The sequence below is a fragment of the Mixophyes fleayi genome, chromosome 1, assembly GCF_038048845.1.
Source record: "Mixophyes fleayi isolate aMixFle1 chromosome 1, aMixFle1.hap1, whole genome shotgun sequence".
NCBI lineage: Eukaryota > Metazoa > Chordata > Amphibia > Anura > Limnodynastidae > Mixophyes > Mixophyes fleayi.
The window spans coordinates 314,991,840-315,008,386 of NC_134402.1; the positions used below are offsets into that span (position 1 = coordinate 314,991,840).

Below are 16,547 nucleotides of genomic sequence, written 5' to 3' on the forward strand. Positions count from 1 at the left end.
CACAAACTATCCACTAGCTACATTTGTAAATAATAGTAATGTTATTGCAGAAAAGCAATTTTGTATCTGTGGTTTCGTAACGCAAACTAAATTTTGCGACAACTAATTTGTGGGACAGAAAATGCTAGTTCGACAGCACGAGTGTTATCTATATGTGGTATCAAGCACAGGAAGACCTGATCGACGCACTGTAGTCTCTGGCAACATGGTGTTACAACATCCAGACTGGGTACAGAAACAAAAAGGAATGTTCGGTCTCTTGTAGCTACAGAACATTCTCATTACTCCTCCCCCCTGTGAGCAAAATATGGAATTCCCCTCTATCTGACACACATAGGAACTTCCCATAAGTCATCAGGATGGGGTGACGCAGAACGGGCGAGGAAGTAGTTGTACACAGAGCTAGGCAAAATATTGAAAGGTTAGACAGATAATACTGGTGGTTATTATTATTAATATTGGAATTATTGCAAGTGCTAATTATAGACATGTTATACTTATTACAACTAAATCAATTCTGTATAATGTGCTGTTTATTTTAATTAATAGGCGACAATAGTAAAGTAGCATTGACAGTAATAGCAAGCGTTGCGAAAGACGGGACTAAGCAGCAAGAACAGCATAAATAGCAGCACTGCGAGCATGTGGCAGTCTGAGATAGGTCTATGAAACAAGAAAACAGAACGGTTTTCAGGTGTTGTTAAGGATTACAAATACACAAGGGGCGGGGAACAGGGGGTGCTGGTCAGGAGCTTTGAAGAATGAGGAAGAAGACAGCAAATGGAAACCATTACATTTCAGAAAATAAATGCAGGTAAAATATATGTAAAGCTCTAACAGTAACCATCTGATGTCTACCTATTGCACCTGCAAGAGAAGAAGCAGAAGAGAGAGGAAGAGTGTGGCGATAGGTGAACAGAATACTGTTTGGGACCACCTATATATAAGAGCTAATCCAGTTCTGAAAAGACAACATTGACTTTTATTTAGAGGACAAGACTTATGTCCTTTCATTATCAAATCATTCATAGTAGGCATAAGCTATTTTACCTAAAATGATGATGGCTGTAGGGGAGTATGAGGCAGCACATGATAATGAGAGCGTGGATGAGTTTGCTGTGCCCCAGGGATCGGAAAAAGAACTTCGGGACCAACATCTGCATGTTGAGAGGTTATTTGGAGTTACTCTGAACATTTTAGGAGTTCTTAATCAGGATCAGTTACCCCTGCAGTCCACCGGTCATGAGCAGATGTGGCTTCAACTTCTAGGTGAAAGAAAGACCATAGTAAAAGCCAAGGTAAGATGGGATATTGAACTGTTTTACAGGTTTTTGTAAAGACCATTAAATGTTCTTATAAAGGGAAAAAGAGGTTGATATCGTATAGTTTGCAAGTTATTTAGTTACAACAGCAATACAATGTGACATCTTGTGTGTAAGGACAGTGTTAAAAATATATCTTTACGAGTATGGATATTGTGGACTTTAAATATCTCTGTTTCTCCCCTCAGGATTATATTAAAGGACTGTGTACTCCAGAGGTAATAGAAGACTTTAAGTACCCACGTGACATGCACTGTATCTTTGTAGGGGCAGAAGGTCTGTTTCTTGACTGCTTAATTCGAGCCACTTCAGCATGTGTGACACCTCAAACTCCCGGACGAATCAGAATCTCTGGTCTTGCAGAAGGAGTAGTAATGGCCCAGAGCCGGATTCATGCTTTTTTAGATATGTGTATATCCAAGCCAGAAGACCAACAAGCCACCATCAAAAGAAGTTTTAAGGACCTGGTGGAGGAAAATAATGACCATCATGCACTGGACCTTCTTATTCTTCCAACTTCTGTCAAGGAACAGTTACTGTTTCTAGTAGAGGAGGACAAAGATGGCAGAGGGAAACAACTCATGAATCATCGAGGGACATCTAAGCTGCTTGCAGACAAAGCAATGAGCAATCAGGCTTTCTTTTCTGCACCTATAGAATTCCAAAATCAACCAAGACTTGAAAAACCTATGACCTCTCAACCAATAGATATAACTAAAACAAGGCCTAGCAAAGGAGTTTTACAACAAAGGGCTTCAGAGCCACAGGAACTAGTAAGTAACAATAAATGGGATGATAAAAATCACCAGACGCATCTAAGTAGACAGAGTAACAAGGAGAGACTCATAAAGGAGGTAAATGAGGGCCATACCGGTAGTCCCTCGAAAGAAAAGCCTAGATTGAATGAAAAAATGGCACCAGTAAGAAATGATGATCATGATGATGACTTCCAACAGATATCTGGACTGCTGGATACTATTATGGGGAGGGATGATGGAGATCCAGGCTCTCATGCCCAGTTTTCATTGGGAACCCAAAAAGAATTCAACATGCTTTTGGATTTCTTTAAGACGATGGGTTATCAGGAATCAGTTGTGCTTAAGGTACTGTCAGAGAATGGGATCCAGGAGCCTTCTCAAATACTTGACAAAGTTAATATGGAACAATCTAACCATGACCAGAGTAGCAGTGGCCCAGCAAACAGACCTTCAACTTTGAAAGGAATGTCACCTACCCTTTCAAACAATGGTGATGATTACCTTTTAGAAGTAATGAAATCAGCTGCCAAGAAATGTGGCTATTCACCCAGTGAAATTGTGGACATTGGGGATGGCTCTGTGGCAGGACTCCTAAGGAAACTCAATGAAAAAAATAATTCTGAAGATTGCTTTATGCCAGCTGAAGTCCAAAGAATAGGACAACAAGAGACAGGCCTATGGCTGCAGCCAAAGCTTGATGTTCAACCTTGGCCTGAACCAAACACTTCTAACCTTGATGTGGGATTTTCTGACATTGTCTGGCACAAAGCAATGAGCGATAACCTTCCAGTGGAGGATGTATTTCATGGTGGCACCCAACTTGACCCTGTGTTCATGGAGGCAGCAGTCGACAAAGCTGTTAAGGAAGAACTAAATGTCCCTATTGTGACAGGAGCACAGAGATTCAATGAAGCCATGCAGACACCTTTTCAGCTTAACCTGAGAAATGAAAAAGGAAATGACCGGCTGAGACATATCATTATAGACGGAAGTAATGTGGCTAAGATGTAAGTAATAATGAGTTGAGTTTCATAAACCATAATTATCCGGAGTCAGTGTTTACTATTTATATTCCATGCAGTCTTTTCTCCTAGGAAGCTACTCCTTAATTTCATCCCTTCTCCCTGTATGAAATGAGTCTGTTCCCCTCCCTTGAAACTGGGAGGGGAACAGATTAAATTAAGGAGGTTTTGTCCAAAAGTGCATAATCCCTTTGTAATAAAAAAGTGGTTTAGTAAACTATTATTTCTGTGGTTAAGATAGTTGTCTCTAACTAATATATCTCATTTCCAGAGATGTGCAGATATCAATACTGGGCTTGCACATGCAGATCTGGTTGAATAGCTTAGTACATTTTTTCATCAAAATGCCCGATCTTTGGAACTTGTGTCGTCCTACAGATTGGATCAGATTTGACTGGCAAATTGATTGTTAGCGCATGTGCGAGGGCATGGCCCTACCTTGACGTGGTCCAGGTATTTGGTGTAGAAACTGAACAATTGCATCAATGTAATTAGGCCCTACGCCTACCTGTCTGTTCGTTGATCAGCCAGACAGTTGGATTGTAATGTGAATGCCCAGATTTGCAATTAGGCCAGCAACAGTAGCTGTAGTGAGCAAGGAATTGCTACCTTTATAACATGTGGAGTCACTAGCTGGAAATGCAATGGACAAATTATATCACAGTAACAGAATTATATAGGTGTGATTCAAATGACTGAAACAAAGTAAATATGATTTTCAAAATCATTTAACATTATCTTACTACATTAATCATTGTAATTGTGGTACAAAATATGACAAATGACTCACTATGTGTCAATCAAGCAATTATATACAAACGTATATAGTCATTCAGCTTAAGTATTTTCACAAAGATTTTCTTTAGTAACTAAAATAGTGCAAAAGATTTATTTTAATGGTGGTTCACATCAACTCGTTTTTCATTTTGTTTTTATATATATATATATATATATATATATATATATATATATATATATAAACACATAGATGTTTAATGTGACGGTATTTAATGCAGCGTGTGTTTTTACGTTTTCCATTTTTTTGGACGTGTTTTAATGTGTTCACTGAAAAACACGATTCACATAGATATGAATGCTCCCTTCATCTACATTTAGCTAATTGTTATAATTTATATGTTTTCGTAAATTTAAAGTTTGCTCAGCAATTAAGAAAAATCATTCGCTTTTTATAAAGGAGCTTTTTAAATCCTTTATGACCTGAGGTATTTTATATCTTTTGTGACCATGCGGATTTGTTCGGATTAATTAAACCAAGGATGATTTTGGAACTAGTGATGTGAGTGAGTTTAATCTAGACACACAACACAATCAAGCCCTGGCGAATGACATATCGTCCATGCTGTTTTAATCTTATTGTGCTTCCTACAGCTGAAGTATAATGGGTCTGGCGTCCGGGGTCACATTGCACCAATTGGCAGTTAGAAACATGCGCTTAATGTATCTACATTGTTTGTACCCTAGTGAATATTAGTCTTTTAAAAAGACAGATACTGATTTCTATTTCTAGCATATTACAGGTAAATACAGGAAGTGCTAGCAAAAAACAACAACATGCTTTTGCCCTTAAAAGGCTTGGAAACAATTGTACATTTTTGTTTTTAACTTTTTTTTTATTATTATTTTTTTACTTTTACCTTTTTATGTTTAGGTTGTTTTCAAGTAATTTAATCTGTTCCCTTATTATGAAATTTTTCTTTTTTAAAATAATGAATGTATGTGGATAGCAAGCTATCCAGTACAATTAAATGTAGATTGACTCACAATGTGATCAGATTAGGTTTATAACTAAAAGGACCACAAGCGCCAGCCTTGTGAACTCCCAAGGGATATCAGAAAAGAACGTAATAAGCAGCATAAAAAGTCACACTAGCCTAATGTGCATTTCACCCTTCATTACGGCTTTGTTTTAAGTGTAAATTTAATAAAAGTTACATTTTATCTTTTTTTAGAAACACTGTTACATTGTGAACCCCAATATATGTGTATCAAAATCACCAGTTAACAAGTGCTGCTTATTAAGGTCGTTTTTCTTTTTTGGTTGAGTGGAAAGTTTAATTTATCACAAGACACCCACTTTTATTTTCTAGAATAGTGCATTAACTGTTTCTTTTATATATTTATAAGAGAAACAGTTATTAATCACACATAAACACTAATGCGTACTACAAATAAAAAAAAAAACAGTGGACAGACAAATGTCTACCAAATATATAAGTGTGTATATATTATATACACACACACTATATGGAGAAAAGTATTTTGACGCTTGACCTTTATACCAACAGGGACTGTAAATACATTGTATCAAAATACATATACTTTAATATGGAGTTGGTCCCCCTTTTGCAGTGATAACAGCTTCCACTCTTCTTGGAATGCTTTCCACAAGATGTTGGGGTGTTTCTGTGGGAAATTGTGCCCATGTATTCTGTAGAACATTTATGAGGTCAGGCACTGATGTTGGTTGAGAAGGCCTGGCTCGCAATCTTGGTTCCAGTTCATCCCAAAGGTGTTCGATGTGGATGAGGTCAGGGCTCTGTGCGGGCCAGTCAAGTTCTTCCACTCTGAACTCATCAAACCATGTCTTTGTAGTCCTTGCTTTGTGCACTGGGGCACAGTCATGTTGGAATAGAAAAGGGCCTTCCCCAAACTGTTGCCACAAAGGTGGAAGCATAGCATTATCCAAAATGACTTGGTATGCTGAAGCATTGAGATTGACCTTTACTGGAGATAAGGGGCCTAGTCCAAACACTGAAAAACAGCCCATAGTATTATCCCTCCTCCACCAAACTTTTTCACAGTTGCTATAATGCAGTCAGGCAGGTAACGATCTCCCGACATCCGCCAAACCCAGACTTGTCCATCTGACTGCCAAATAGTGTGTGTGTGTGTGTGTGTGTGTGTGTGTGTGTGTGTGTGTGTGTGTGTGTGTATATATATATAGGAGAGGGAGAGATAGGGAATTTACCAATGATGTAGTAACAGCGTACAAAAAAAAAAAAGACAACTCTAAGGCTTTATGGCTGTTTTTTACCATCGTATTTTTATTTTCAATATATGTATTTCATATAACTTATCTTATATAATAACAGTAAATACACAATATAGTGCAGTATGTCCATTAACGGGACCACAAAGCACAGAAGCGAAGTGTACCTGAGACACGCATGGAAAAGTGGTGTTTTTAAAATTTGAAAAACCTAACTGACATGCTATTAAAACAACGTATATTAGGCAAGTTCAGTATACGGGAATTTCCATTTCTGCTTAAGTTACACACAGTATTAGTTTTCAGTGGTCCACTTGCACCGGATTTATCAGCTTTAATACTATCAACTTTGGAGCTACATTGGGAGTCTATTATCTATCCTAGTTGTAAAGGATTGGTTTTGTCATTATATATTTGCAGGGAGCAAGGATTACTTACACCAGCTTTCTGCTTGCCCTGGTCTTTTATATATTTAATCCACAAAAATATCAAGCAGTGTGTGCCAATGTTTTTGCCCAGCTTTTGACCGTTTTCCCCACCTTTCTCTACACTAGTTATTTGATGGTAGTCAGCTGTCCTTTCATTCAGCTGCTTCCCCAGACAACTGAAGAATGTTGTGAAGCTTCCAGCATATCATAATGACCATCAGCTCTCTGGTAAACATTGCATCAGCTAAATACTGTACTGCTAATACTTTACTGTATCCGTAAACATCGCAATCAACATAGACCATCAGCTCTCTGGTAAACATTACAAGCTACTTTGATTAAAAGCTCTATATACAATAAGGTAAAGGGAAAGAATACTGAAGGTCCTCATCAAAGCAAAAGAAAGTTCAATGAAGTTCGTTTTATTCACATGGGACACATCTCCAGACAAAGTGATAGCAAGTGGTGCTATACCCATAACCTCAGCTGACAACTGTTTTATGCAAATAATCTTTAAAAAGCGGTGGAATAACCCCAGGTGGCTTTTCGTGCACTAGTCAGGAGAGGCGAGTTATTCAGGAGAGGAATAACTGCAGCCAGGAGAACGCACAGGATGTCTGATTACACTAACGTGTCCAGGAAGGACCTTGAGGCTGGGCAGTGCCAAGGGCATTGATATCAGGCCATATTCGCCAAACAGGGTGGAGATGAGAGTGGCCCTGAGAGAATGGCACCTACAGCATGGAACCCCAGTAGAGGAAACTGATGTCAGCATTGGCCAAGGCGGCGGCCCAGTTGTAAACTGGGAACAAGGTAAACCAGACCCCCAGACAGCAGCGCCCTCTTCTCAGCATACTGTACCCACAAAACTAGTCCCTCTGTCCTATGATGAGCGCAGGGCAACCGAGCGAAGGATCTAGCTGGCGGCCGTAGAGGACAAGGCAATGGATGCTGAGCCTGCACAGGTCATTGAGGCATGGTGGCAAGAGGGAGGGACGCCAGCCGTGCAACCCTTGCTCTGTATTAACGCTTTAGTAGATATGCTGAACGGAGCTCAGTACCTAGAAGACATTTCTATTTTCAGTAAGATTTGGGAGGATAATCTAGAGCAAGGAGGGCTGGAGTTAGGGAAGATTGGGTGGGCAGGTCTGACTGTTAGAGCAGACAAGTGCCAGGTGAGGACATCAGAGGTGCAGTACCTGGGCCATCGTGTGGGGGGAGGAAGGGTTAGGTCAGAATCAGCAAAGGTAGAGTAGAGGCAATCAGAGACTGGCCCAAGACCACTTCCCAGTTAAATGTACTGGTTTCTTAATGACAGCAGGGTACTACAGACATTTTGTCCCAGACTTTAATACTGTAGCGAAGTCCCTTACAGATCTCACTAGTAAGAAACTTCCCAAAGTAGTTGACTGGACACTCGTTTGGGAGCTGGCATTTCAGTCGTTAAAGGAAACCCTGGTGCAAGCTCCAGTACTTTTGGCACCCAATTATGACAAGGGCTTTATTGTGCAAACTGATGTGTCACAGTATGGACTACGAGCAGTTCTAGCCAGGTGGGGCCAGATGGGCAGGAGCACCCTGTGGCTTATTTGAGCAGAAAACTGCTGAACAGGGAGGTGGGGTATGCCACAATTGAAAATGTTTACCAATTGTTTGGGCAGTGAAGAAACTTCAACCTTATTTGTACGGACAACATTTTACTTTGGTGACTGACTATAGTTCCTTAAAGTGGCTATAACACACCTCGGGAGAATGGCAGACATTTGGGGTGGAGCCTTGTAATTCAAGTTTATAACTTTCACATCATTCACAAGCAAGGAAAGGCCCATAGCAACACGGATGGACTGTCTCGGCAGGAAGCCATGGATCCCCCGGGTCACCTCCGGTAACCTCAAGAGACTGCAGGACCAAGAGCCAAATCGTGGTGAGATGGCCTGCTGTTGGCTCGCATGGATAAGGAGGGAGGGGTGTAGCTGGATCACGTAGAGATCATTTATTTTAGAAATTTATTTCAATAAATTCAAAATGTCAACATACGTAAACAGATGTAAACAATAAAAACGATAATGCATTGAAAAAAAACAACAAAAAACTGCTTGTCCTTCCACAAACAAAATCAGGGGGACAACAAGCGTGTGCGTAGTGGTGCTATATTAGGGAACCCTGGCCAGCCAGCATGCTGTTTTTTGGGGTTTTATTTATATATATATATTGTTGTTTTTATTGTTTACATCTGTTTATGTCAACATTTTGAATGGCAACATCACAACCCTGTACACATTTTACATGTCAACATTTTGAATGTGTAGACATTATTAACATATAGACATTATAACAGTGTTGACATTCTGAATGCCGACATTTCGACTACATACCGTTTTATACTGGTTAATGAAACATCAGTTTTGCTTTATATAAACATTTGTCCTGTTATGTTCTTCTTTGAGCTCAATATGGTGTTTAATGTTTGGTTAGTAAGATGTAACATTTTTATGGCCTTTAGTATTATTCTGTTTCCGTTGTGCTGTTACTGGAGAATGTTAGTTGCCTAGCAAAACATGACACTTCCTCTTTAAGGGAAAATACAATCTATTTATACTTGAGTATTAGTACATAACTAGTGTTTTCTGCTTCACTCTCTCGGTCCCCTATTTTCTCATGTGTTCCTTAAGATGTGAGTTAGATACTTTCCATGACTCATAACAACTAATAACAGTAACTGTGTCTAAAGTTTGCAGACACTAATTGAACTTTAAATTACGACTCTGTATTGTGCAATCCACTGTTGCTTTTATGGAAAATGACATTTCTAAGCCAACAAGTGTTATCCTCACCAATATATTACCCATTTTGGGACATCATCATAGAAAATGTTCTATTGTAAAAATCAAATAAGTTTGTGATGATTGGAGAGTGAGCGATGAATGACCAGTGATGAGAAATGAGAGATAATTGAAGTGATGAGGGACAACTCATGAGGGACTCCCAAGATATCAGAATAATTATGCTGTGTAGTTTACCATATCATGCCTCAGTTTGATATGTAAACTGCTTTTGAGTCCTTTATACACCAACCAATCGGAGGACTGTTAGCTACTCCATTTGCATCATTGCCCTCTATTGGGCAGCGCAGACTTCTCTTTGGGGAAGATTAAATTAGACTCGAAATTTGACAGATATCTCCAATCATTTTTCCCCGCACCTCTAAACGACCGGAGATTCCATCAATAATTGCTGCCAATGTGTGCAGCATGATGTCCACTCACCACATCGCCAGCAATTGAATCTCCCCCTTTATGTAAAAATCAGAGTAATATGTAATATATAAAGAGTAAAATACACAGCATAATTTAACATTCTGACTTCTTAGGATTCAATTGTCTTATAACTTGTCATTCCTTGTCACTAACTGCTCGTCACTCATATCTTCTCATACTCACTCTTCACATACTATATTCTGATAAACAATGATATTTGACAAATGATAATGTAAAATGATGATATCTGATGCACGGATATTCTTTGCTTCTTACATTATTTCAGTTTCATTCTTCTGCATACAAGAAACGGTTCACAAACTGTTAATCCCTGTAGGACTATTACCAGTTATTGATATGACTCAGTATTAACTCGATAAACAAAGATACAATGCTAATGATAGTGGGTGGAAGAGAATACTCATTGGTCATAGAAGGCGTAACGCTTATGGCAGTTTTCAAAGTCATGAGTCATTCTTTCTTTCCATCCTAGACACGGTCTCCATCGTTTTTACTCCTGCCGTGGTATTGCACTGGCTGTACAATACTTCTGGGACAGAGGACACCGCAACATCACTGTTTTTGTGCCCCAGTGGAGAATGAAGAAGGATAGTAAAGCCAAAGGTACATATCTAAAGTAGGCCTTCCAGTCTCAGAGACTAAACTTAAATGTCCAATTTCTATGGAAGGCATGTGAAGTGCATAACCTTAATATATTGCCTGAAAATAAACTAAAAGCCCATTAAGACATGAAAGTGTACTAAAACATGTGTATCTCTGAGCTAAAATATATACAAGATATAACTGAATAAAATATGTTAAAAATGCTGCATATCCCCAATGTTGTAAACAGACATTACTAAATGGCTAATTAGGAGTGTGCTGCATCTCCACTGTGCTGAAGCCTGGGTCATTGAGGAACATTTATAATAAATGTCCAATGGACACAATATGCAAAAACTGAGTAACAGAAAATCGGTGGGCAAAAATATCTATCAAAGCTGCTCTGACAGTTAGTAGAAAAGTCCTTACTAGCATCGCATGGCATGTGTTACCCAAAGTAGGATAAGTGCCATAGTAGCGTTAGATTTAATTTTGTAAGTGCTACTTACCTTGAGTAAATGTTACACTGGGGAGAAGTTCTGCTCTTTTTAAAGTCCCTTTTCCCGTTTTCATACCAAAGTGCAGAGGTAGCAGGAAAGTTGGTGGACTCATACAAAGCACATTGCCAGTAATGTCATAGCAAGCATAATTAACATGCAAAGCTTTATCATTTGAAGGACACATATTAGGTGATCTGGTTAATTAGCCTGACTGATTATTGATTGACTAGATGTGTAGACGATTTAGCCATACACATCTAGGGCCAAACTGGCTGAAATAATCTGCATATGTGGTAAACGTGAGCTGTTTGTGATGGGGGAATGGTGGCCAACTTAGTTTATTATTTTTAATCCAAGCTGCATTTGAAAATGCATTTGAAAAGGGTTATATCACGCAGGCCTACAAAATGCAATCATTTTGCAACTAGTATAAACCTCTGCTTCTATCTTTCCCATTATTGCATATCAAGAGCTGCAAATTGTTCACACAATAGGATCCCAGAAACTACATCAAATATAATAGATCTGAAATGCAGCAGCTACATTTATTTAGCTACAAACAGCTTGGTGTGATATTACACTAAGGGTGGTAACACATGCTTTGAACACTAGTTATTATTCATAGCACTCAATCTCTGCTGAGCTGACAGCTTCAAGTAAAGGGTGAATACGCCACCACCTCTCACATGGGAGCGATTAAGTTCTGAAGATGGTGCATGTGGGAGGATTTTTCACCTTCATTTCAACCAGTTAGCATGGGAGATTGAATACATTGAATATTACCACTTTTGTACCTTAAAGAAGCATTAGTGTGTGGCAGCACCTAATAAAGGAATAGTGCATTTAATCCTGATTCACATACAAAGTACCTGCCCTTTAAGGATCTAAATACACTCTTCCCTACCTTAATTATTATTATTATTATTACCATTTATTTATATAGCGCCACTAATTCCGCAGTGCTGTACTCACTCACATCAGTCCCTGCCCCATTGGGGCTTACAGTCTAAATTCCCTCACACACACACACAGACAGACAGAGACAGACTAGGGTCAATTTTTTTTTTTTTTTAGCAGCCAACTAACCTACTAGTATGTTTTTGGAGTGTGGGACGAAACCAGAGCACCCGGAGGAAACCAATGCAAACACGGGGAGAATATACAAACTCCTCACAGATAAGGCCATGGTCGGGAATTGAACTCATGACCCCAGTGCTGTAAGGCAGAAGTGCTAACCACTTAGCCACCGTGCTGCCCTTATCCAGTTGTCCAGTTGAGCTATGTCCTTTGCTTGATTTTAGGGCACTAAAAACTAACACTACAAGGGTGAACATACTCAGAATCAGTCTGACAAGTAACTATGGCCATCATGTTTCACCAAGCTGGAGAAGCCCAAAGACTGACTCCTTCATCTACTCAAGTTCAGTCTGTAGTCACACACAATTCCAGAGAAAATCTAACTTCATTGGACACAGTCGAAGTTACTCTCTCATTTAGTTTTCCTGTTCATTAGTCATGTTATGTAATATACCAGGAGGCTATATGTGTTCTACCCATTTATTCTTACTATACTAGCCACAACCTGCCATTAAAATCATTATTTTTAAATAACCATTTAAACTTCATGTCTTTTTTACCATTCTTCATCTGAAAAACATCTTTCCCCATTAACTATATTAATCACCTCAGTTTCTCCACCCTTTTTGTTAGTTTAATCACTCCTTTCACTGTCACACATCCCTGATATGTATTAGCTGGTAGTATTAAAATATAACACGGCATGCTTTTCTTAAACCTTATCTTCATGTAGCACTTAAAAATAATCAGAGTGAAGGCAACATGTCCGCAATCAGCTATGGCTGACATCATATATAATGAGTGCATCAGTTCTAGTAATTATTATTTAATTGTAGAATTGGCTGCCTCTTGATGGCTAGTTAAAATTGTATATAACAAGAACCTTCTTTTAGTTGTGAGGTAAATGCTAGTAGCACTGCTAAGATGTTCAACATAAGCTTAGTGCGTTACTTTTTCATCCACTAACTAGTAAAACTTCCAAGCCTCAGCCTGTCCTACATAACTGAGCATGGAGGTGGGCTATACACAGGTCTCAGTCAATCTTTCCTCTCTCCACAGAGCAGCACTTTCTAACCGAGCTGAACGATCTTGGGCTTCTCTCTTACACCCCGTCAAGAACTGTTGAAGGCAAAAGAATTGCATCTTACGATGACAGGTAACACTGAATGAGTTGCCTACACATAAACCACTGCAAATCATATCAGTATTGTGCTCAGGTGCATTCCCCCAACAAGCTCATGGAGCGTATGTAAAAATATTAATTCAATAGAAGAGTTTTTCTAACACTGTATCCTAATGTTCTGTGTGGGGACTGGGAAGTCAAAAGATCATTTTAATTTGCCAAGTAATACATTCATTGCTAAATTTAATCTAATTAAAATATTTTTGGTATTGAACCATTTTTAACAACACTGCGTACTATCTAATCCAACGTAGGTTTATGCTACAGCTGGCTCAGAAGACAGATGGTGTAATAGTCACAAATGACTACCTAAGGGACATATTTGCCGAATCCCAAGCTTGGCAGAGTATAATAAAGGACAGGTAGCTACACATTTTAATATCTATTATCTACTTCCTTTTTTTAAGTTTATCTGGTCGCAAACAAAGTGCATATATCCATTTTAGTAACCACAATCTCTTCTTAATGTGCTAAATTTTTGGGGAACCTTAAGAGTGCTGCAGTTCACGTTTGTTGGAGACATATTCATGGTTCCAGATGACCCTCTGGGAAGAAATGGACCACCTTTGGATCAGTTTCTGACTAAGAACTCTCTACCCAAGTAAGAATCATTTCAAACGGTTCTGAATGTCATCTGAATATTTTACATTCCTAACTGTATTTCATTTCATGTAGGTCTAAGTCGAAAGGTCACTCATTTGCTGCTCGAAGGATTTGCCATTCACCACCAAAACCATCATCTCAGACAGAGGTCCTCAACCTTCGTGATAGAAAGCCAGGTGGACATAAGGGAAGGGAAGAGACAGATGCTCGATCTCACGTGGACACTGAAAGGCTCAGATGTGATCTTTTAAGCATTTTCCCCTGTCAAGAAGCAAAAGTGGATTTTATTCTCCAGAGGGAGCCATTCCTGAATGATATCAACAAGCTCTCGGAACTTATAATTAACCTTAAGTTTTAACAACCTAAGGCCAAAGAACCCCCAAAGTATATCTATATTTCTGCTATTATTGTATACTGAAATGCAACGGTCAACAAGATCTCCTTCTGGATTATTTAAACATATTTAAATATAATTATTTCCAGTATTTCAAATGATAGACTTAAAGGAGATCAAGTTTCTGATAACCATATGCTGAATGGTTATCTTGCTCATTCAACGTCATGGACAAATCTAAAAGCATTTGTACGAAGTGTAACGTTTATCCCCTCTAGGTCACACCGTTGTGTTCCCTTTCTACGGTCACAATTAAATTGGTGACTAAACATTTTTAATTGTCAACCAAAGTGACACTCGTTGACTGGAAGATGTTATTGTGTGGCAGTATAGGAAAATAATACATGTTATTAAAGGTGTTTTTCACTGGGGAAAATATCTAGTTGCAATGTAAATATTTCCTATAGATTGTAAAGCTTGTGAGCAGGTGCTTTTACCTTTGTTTGCTTGTTATTACAGTATTGTTTTATTACTGTGTTTGTTCCCAATTGTAAAGCACTGAAGAGTATGTTGGTGCTATATAAATAAATGTAAATAATATTGTTAATAAATATTCGCGTCTTAAAGAAAATTACATACAGCTGTGTGCATGTCAAGCCACAAGCATATGTATTCAATACTTGACTTTTTTTTCTCAATACAAAACTGATAGAAATGTAGTTAGTTAGTAAGACCCTACATTGTAATTTGTGCACGCTTACATTTATTTTTGCTACAGATTTTTGTTTGAAAATAAAAAAATATATATATTTTTTTTTTTATCGTGTGCTTGGCGATAGGAAAATGTAGACTATGTATTAATCCTGCATTCAATAAGTACATGTTTTATTACTATCTTTGTAAACCACTGAAAATGCTCCTTCCCTGTCCCACAAGAGCCCTAAAAATGTTGGCAGCTGAAGGGCTCTTCCCCTGCACTTACATGTGTCATTACTGGAGCAATTCATTGTTTATAAAATGTGCTCCTTCATAGCTGGAAATAAGGGCCATTAAATCGTTACTGCATATTACAGTTATAGGTGATCTCACAGGGATCTGTTGGTTCCAAAAGTGCTCAGCTTGCATGGGGTAGTGCTGTGTGTTCCCCTGCACCACAATTACACACAATGGGCTTTATTCAGAGTTAGGAGCTAAGGGTACATCACATTTGCCCCTGGACAAACCATGTTGCAATGCAAGAGGTGCAAATGCATTTTGCTTGCATGCAGGGAAAATACTGGCTGCTTTTACATGTAGCACGCATAAGTACTGGGCTGCTTTATTTTTGCCCTGTGATTGAGAGTTGAGCTAGTATATTTCCCCCTAATTCTGGCTGCACATTTTAAATTAGCGTCCCCTTCAGTGCAACAAGGTTTTACCAAGGTGCAAAATAAAATTGTACTTCTAGGTGGATTTATGCCTATTTCTAAGTCCCAATAGAATAGTCCTTCAGTGACCAAAAGGGTGCCTACCATTCAGATGTAGGCTTCTGCATTACGTGATGCACAATAGTGAAGTTGCTTCTTTGGCCTTTTGGCTACGATGAAGTGTAGTATCCAATCTTGTAAGGACATGCTACACTTGGTCCTCTGGCTGGAGGGTTGGCAGGTGGCGCTGAAAGCCCAGGACTCAATGTGCCACTGGAGTAGCGAGAAAGGAGTGCCAAAAAAAAAATCACCATTCTACACCTGGCACGTGACTTTTAGCACCTTCCCACATTTATACTACTATCTTTTATGCTCTATACATTGTAAGCTTGCGAGCAGGGCCTGCTCATCCCTTTGTCAGTCTTACCCAGTATTGTTAATTACTGTCTTTGTCTGCAATTGTAAAGTGCTACGGAATTTGCTGTCTCTATATAAATTGATGTTGATGCATCTGCCTCCTTTTGCTCTGGCTTTTTGGCTGGGCTGAGTTTATGTTTTGTGTTCATGGGAATTTGTCTTTGGAGAAGGGTCTGAAGTTCGTACCCTTGTGCAGTTTTTGGCTCCTGCACCCTTTTTTTGCACTTGGGCCAAAAGCACATGTCCCAGGCTTTCAACAATAATAATATATATAAAAAAAATATAAAGAAGTAAAGTAGCCTTTAAAGGTACGCCTGAAAGAGGCAATCATTTTGCAGGCTGAAACAACATGCATGAGAATATATAAATTAATTAAAAGCCAGTGATGTCAGAGTCATTTCAAGAATGCCCAATATGCATCAGGCACTGATTCCTATTAAGTTCATAGGCTGCATTGTTATGAATATTGGTTAAAAATGACTGCATCCAATACAAGTAGGTGACAGGTGCACTGTAATATGTACACACAAGCACTCTCGTAATATGTTTTTTAGAAACCAGTTCAGCTCTGTTCCTCCTACTTTTGCCTATCAGCCTGGGTAGGTCGAGAATTGAGACAAAGCAACT

At 38.8% G+C, this 16,547-nt stretch overlaps 1 protein-coding gene across 2 annotated transcripts; it reads left to right on the forward strand.

Moving 5' to 3' along the window:
- Positions 1–339: 339 nt before the first annotated feature.
- LOC142158426 (protein KHNYN-like) lies at positions 340–14,774 on the forward strand. 2 transcript variants are annotated; one of them, XM_075212370.1, is made up of 7 exons: positions 341–1,298; positions 1,511–3,087; positions 10,291–10,421; positions 13,037–13,133; positions 13,415–13,522; positions 13,654–13,761; positions 13,836–14,774. In XM_075212370.1, the coding sequence occupies exons 1-7, from the start codon at positions 1,056–1,058 to the stop codon at positions 14,119–14,121; spliced, it is 2,550 nt and encodes an 849-aa protein (XP_075068471.1). In that variant the 5' UTR covers positions 341–1,055; the 3' UTR covers positions 14,122–14,774. The 2 variants fall into 2 exon arrangements, with proteins under 2 accessions (XP_075068480.1, XP_075068471.1); XM_075212379.1 differs by lacking the exon at positions 13,836–14,774 and having other exon boundaries at positions 340–1,298; positions 13,607–13,693.
- The last annotated feature ends 1,773 nt before the right edge of the window (positions 14,775–16,547 follow it).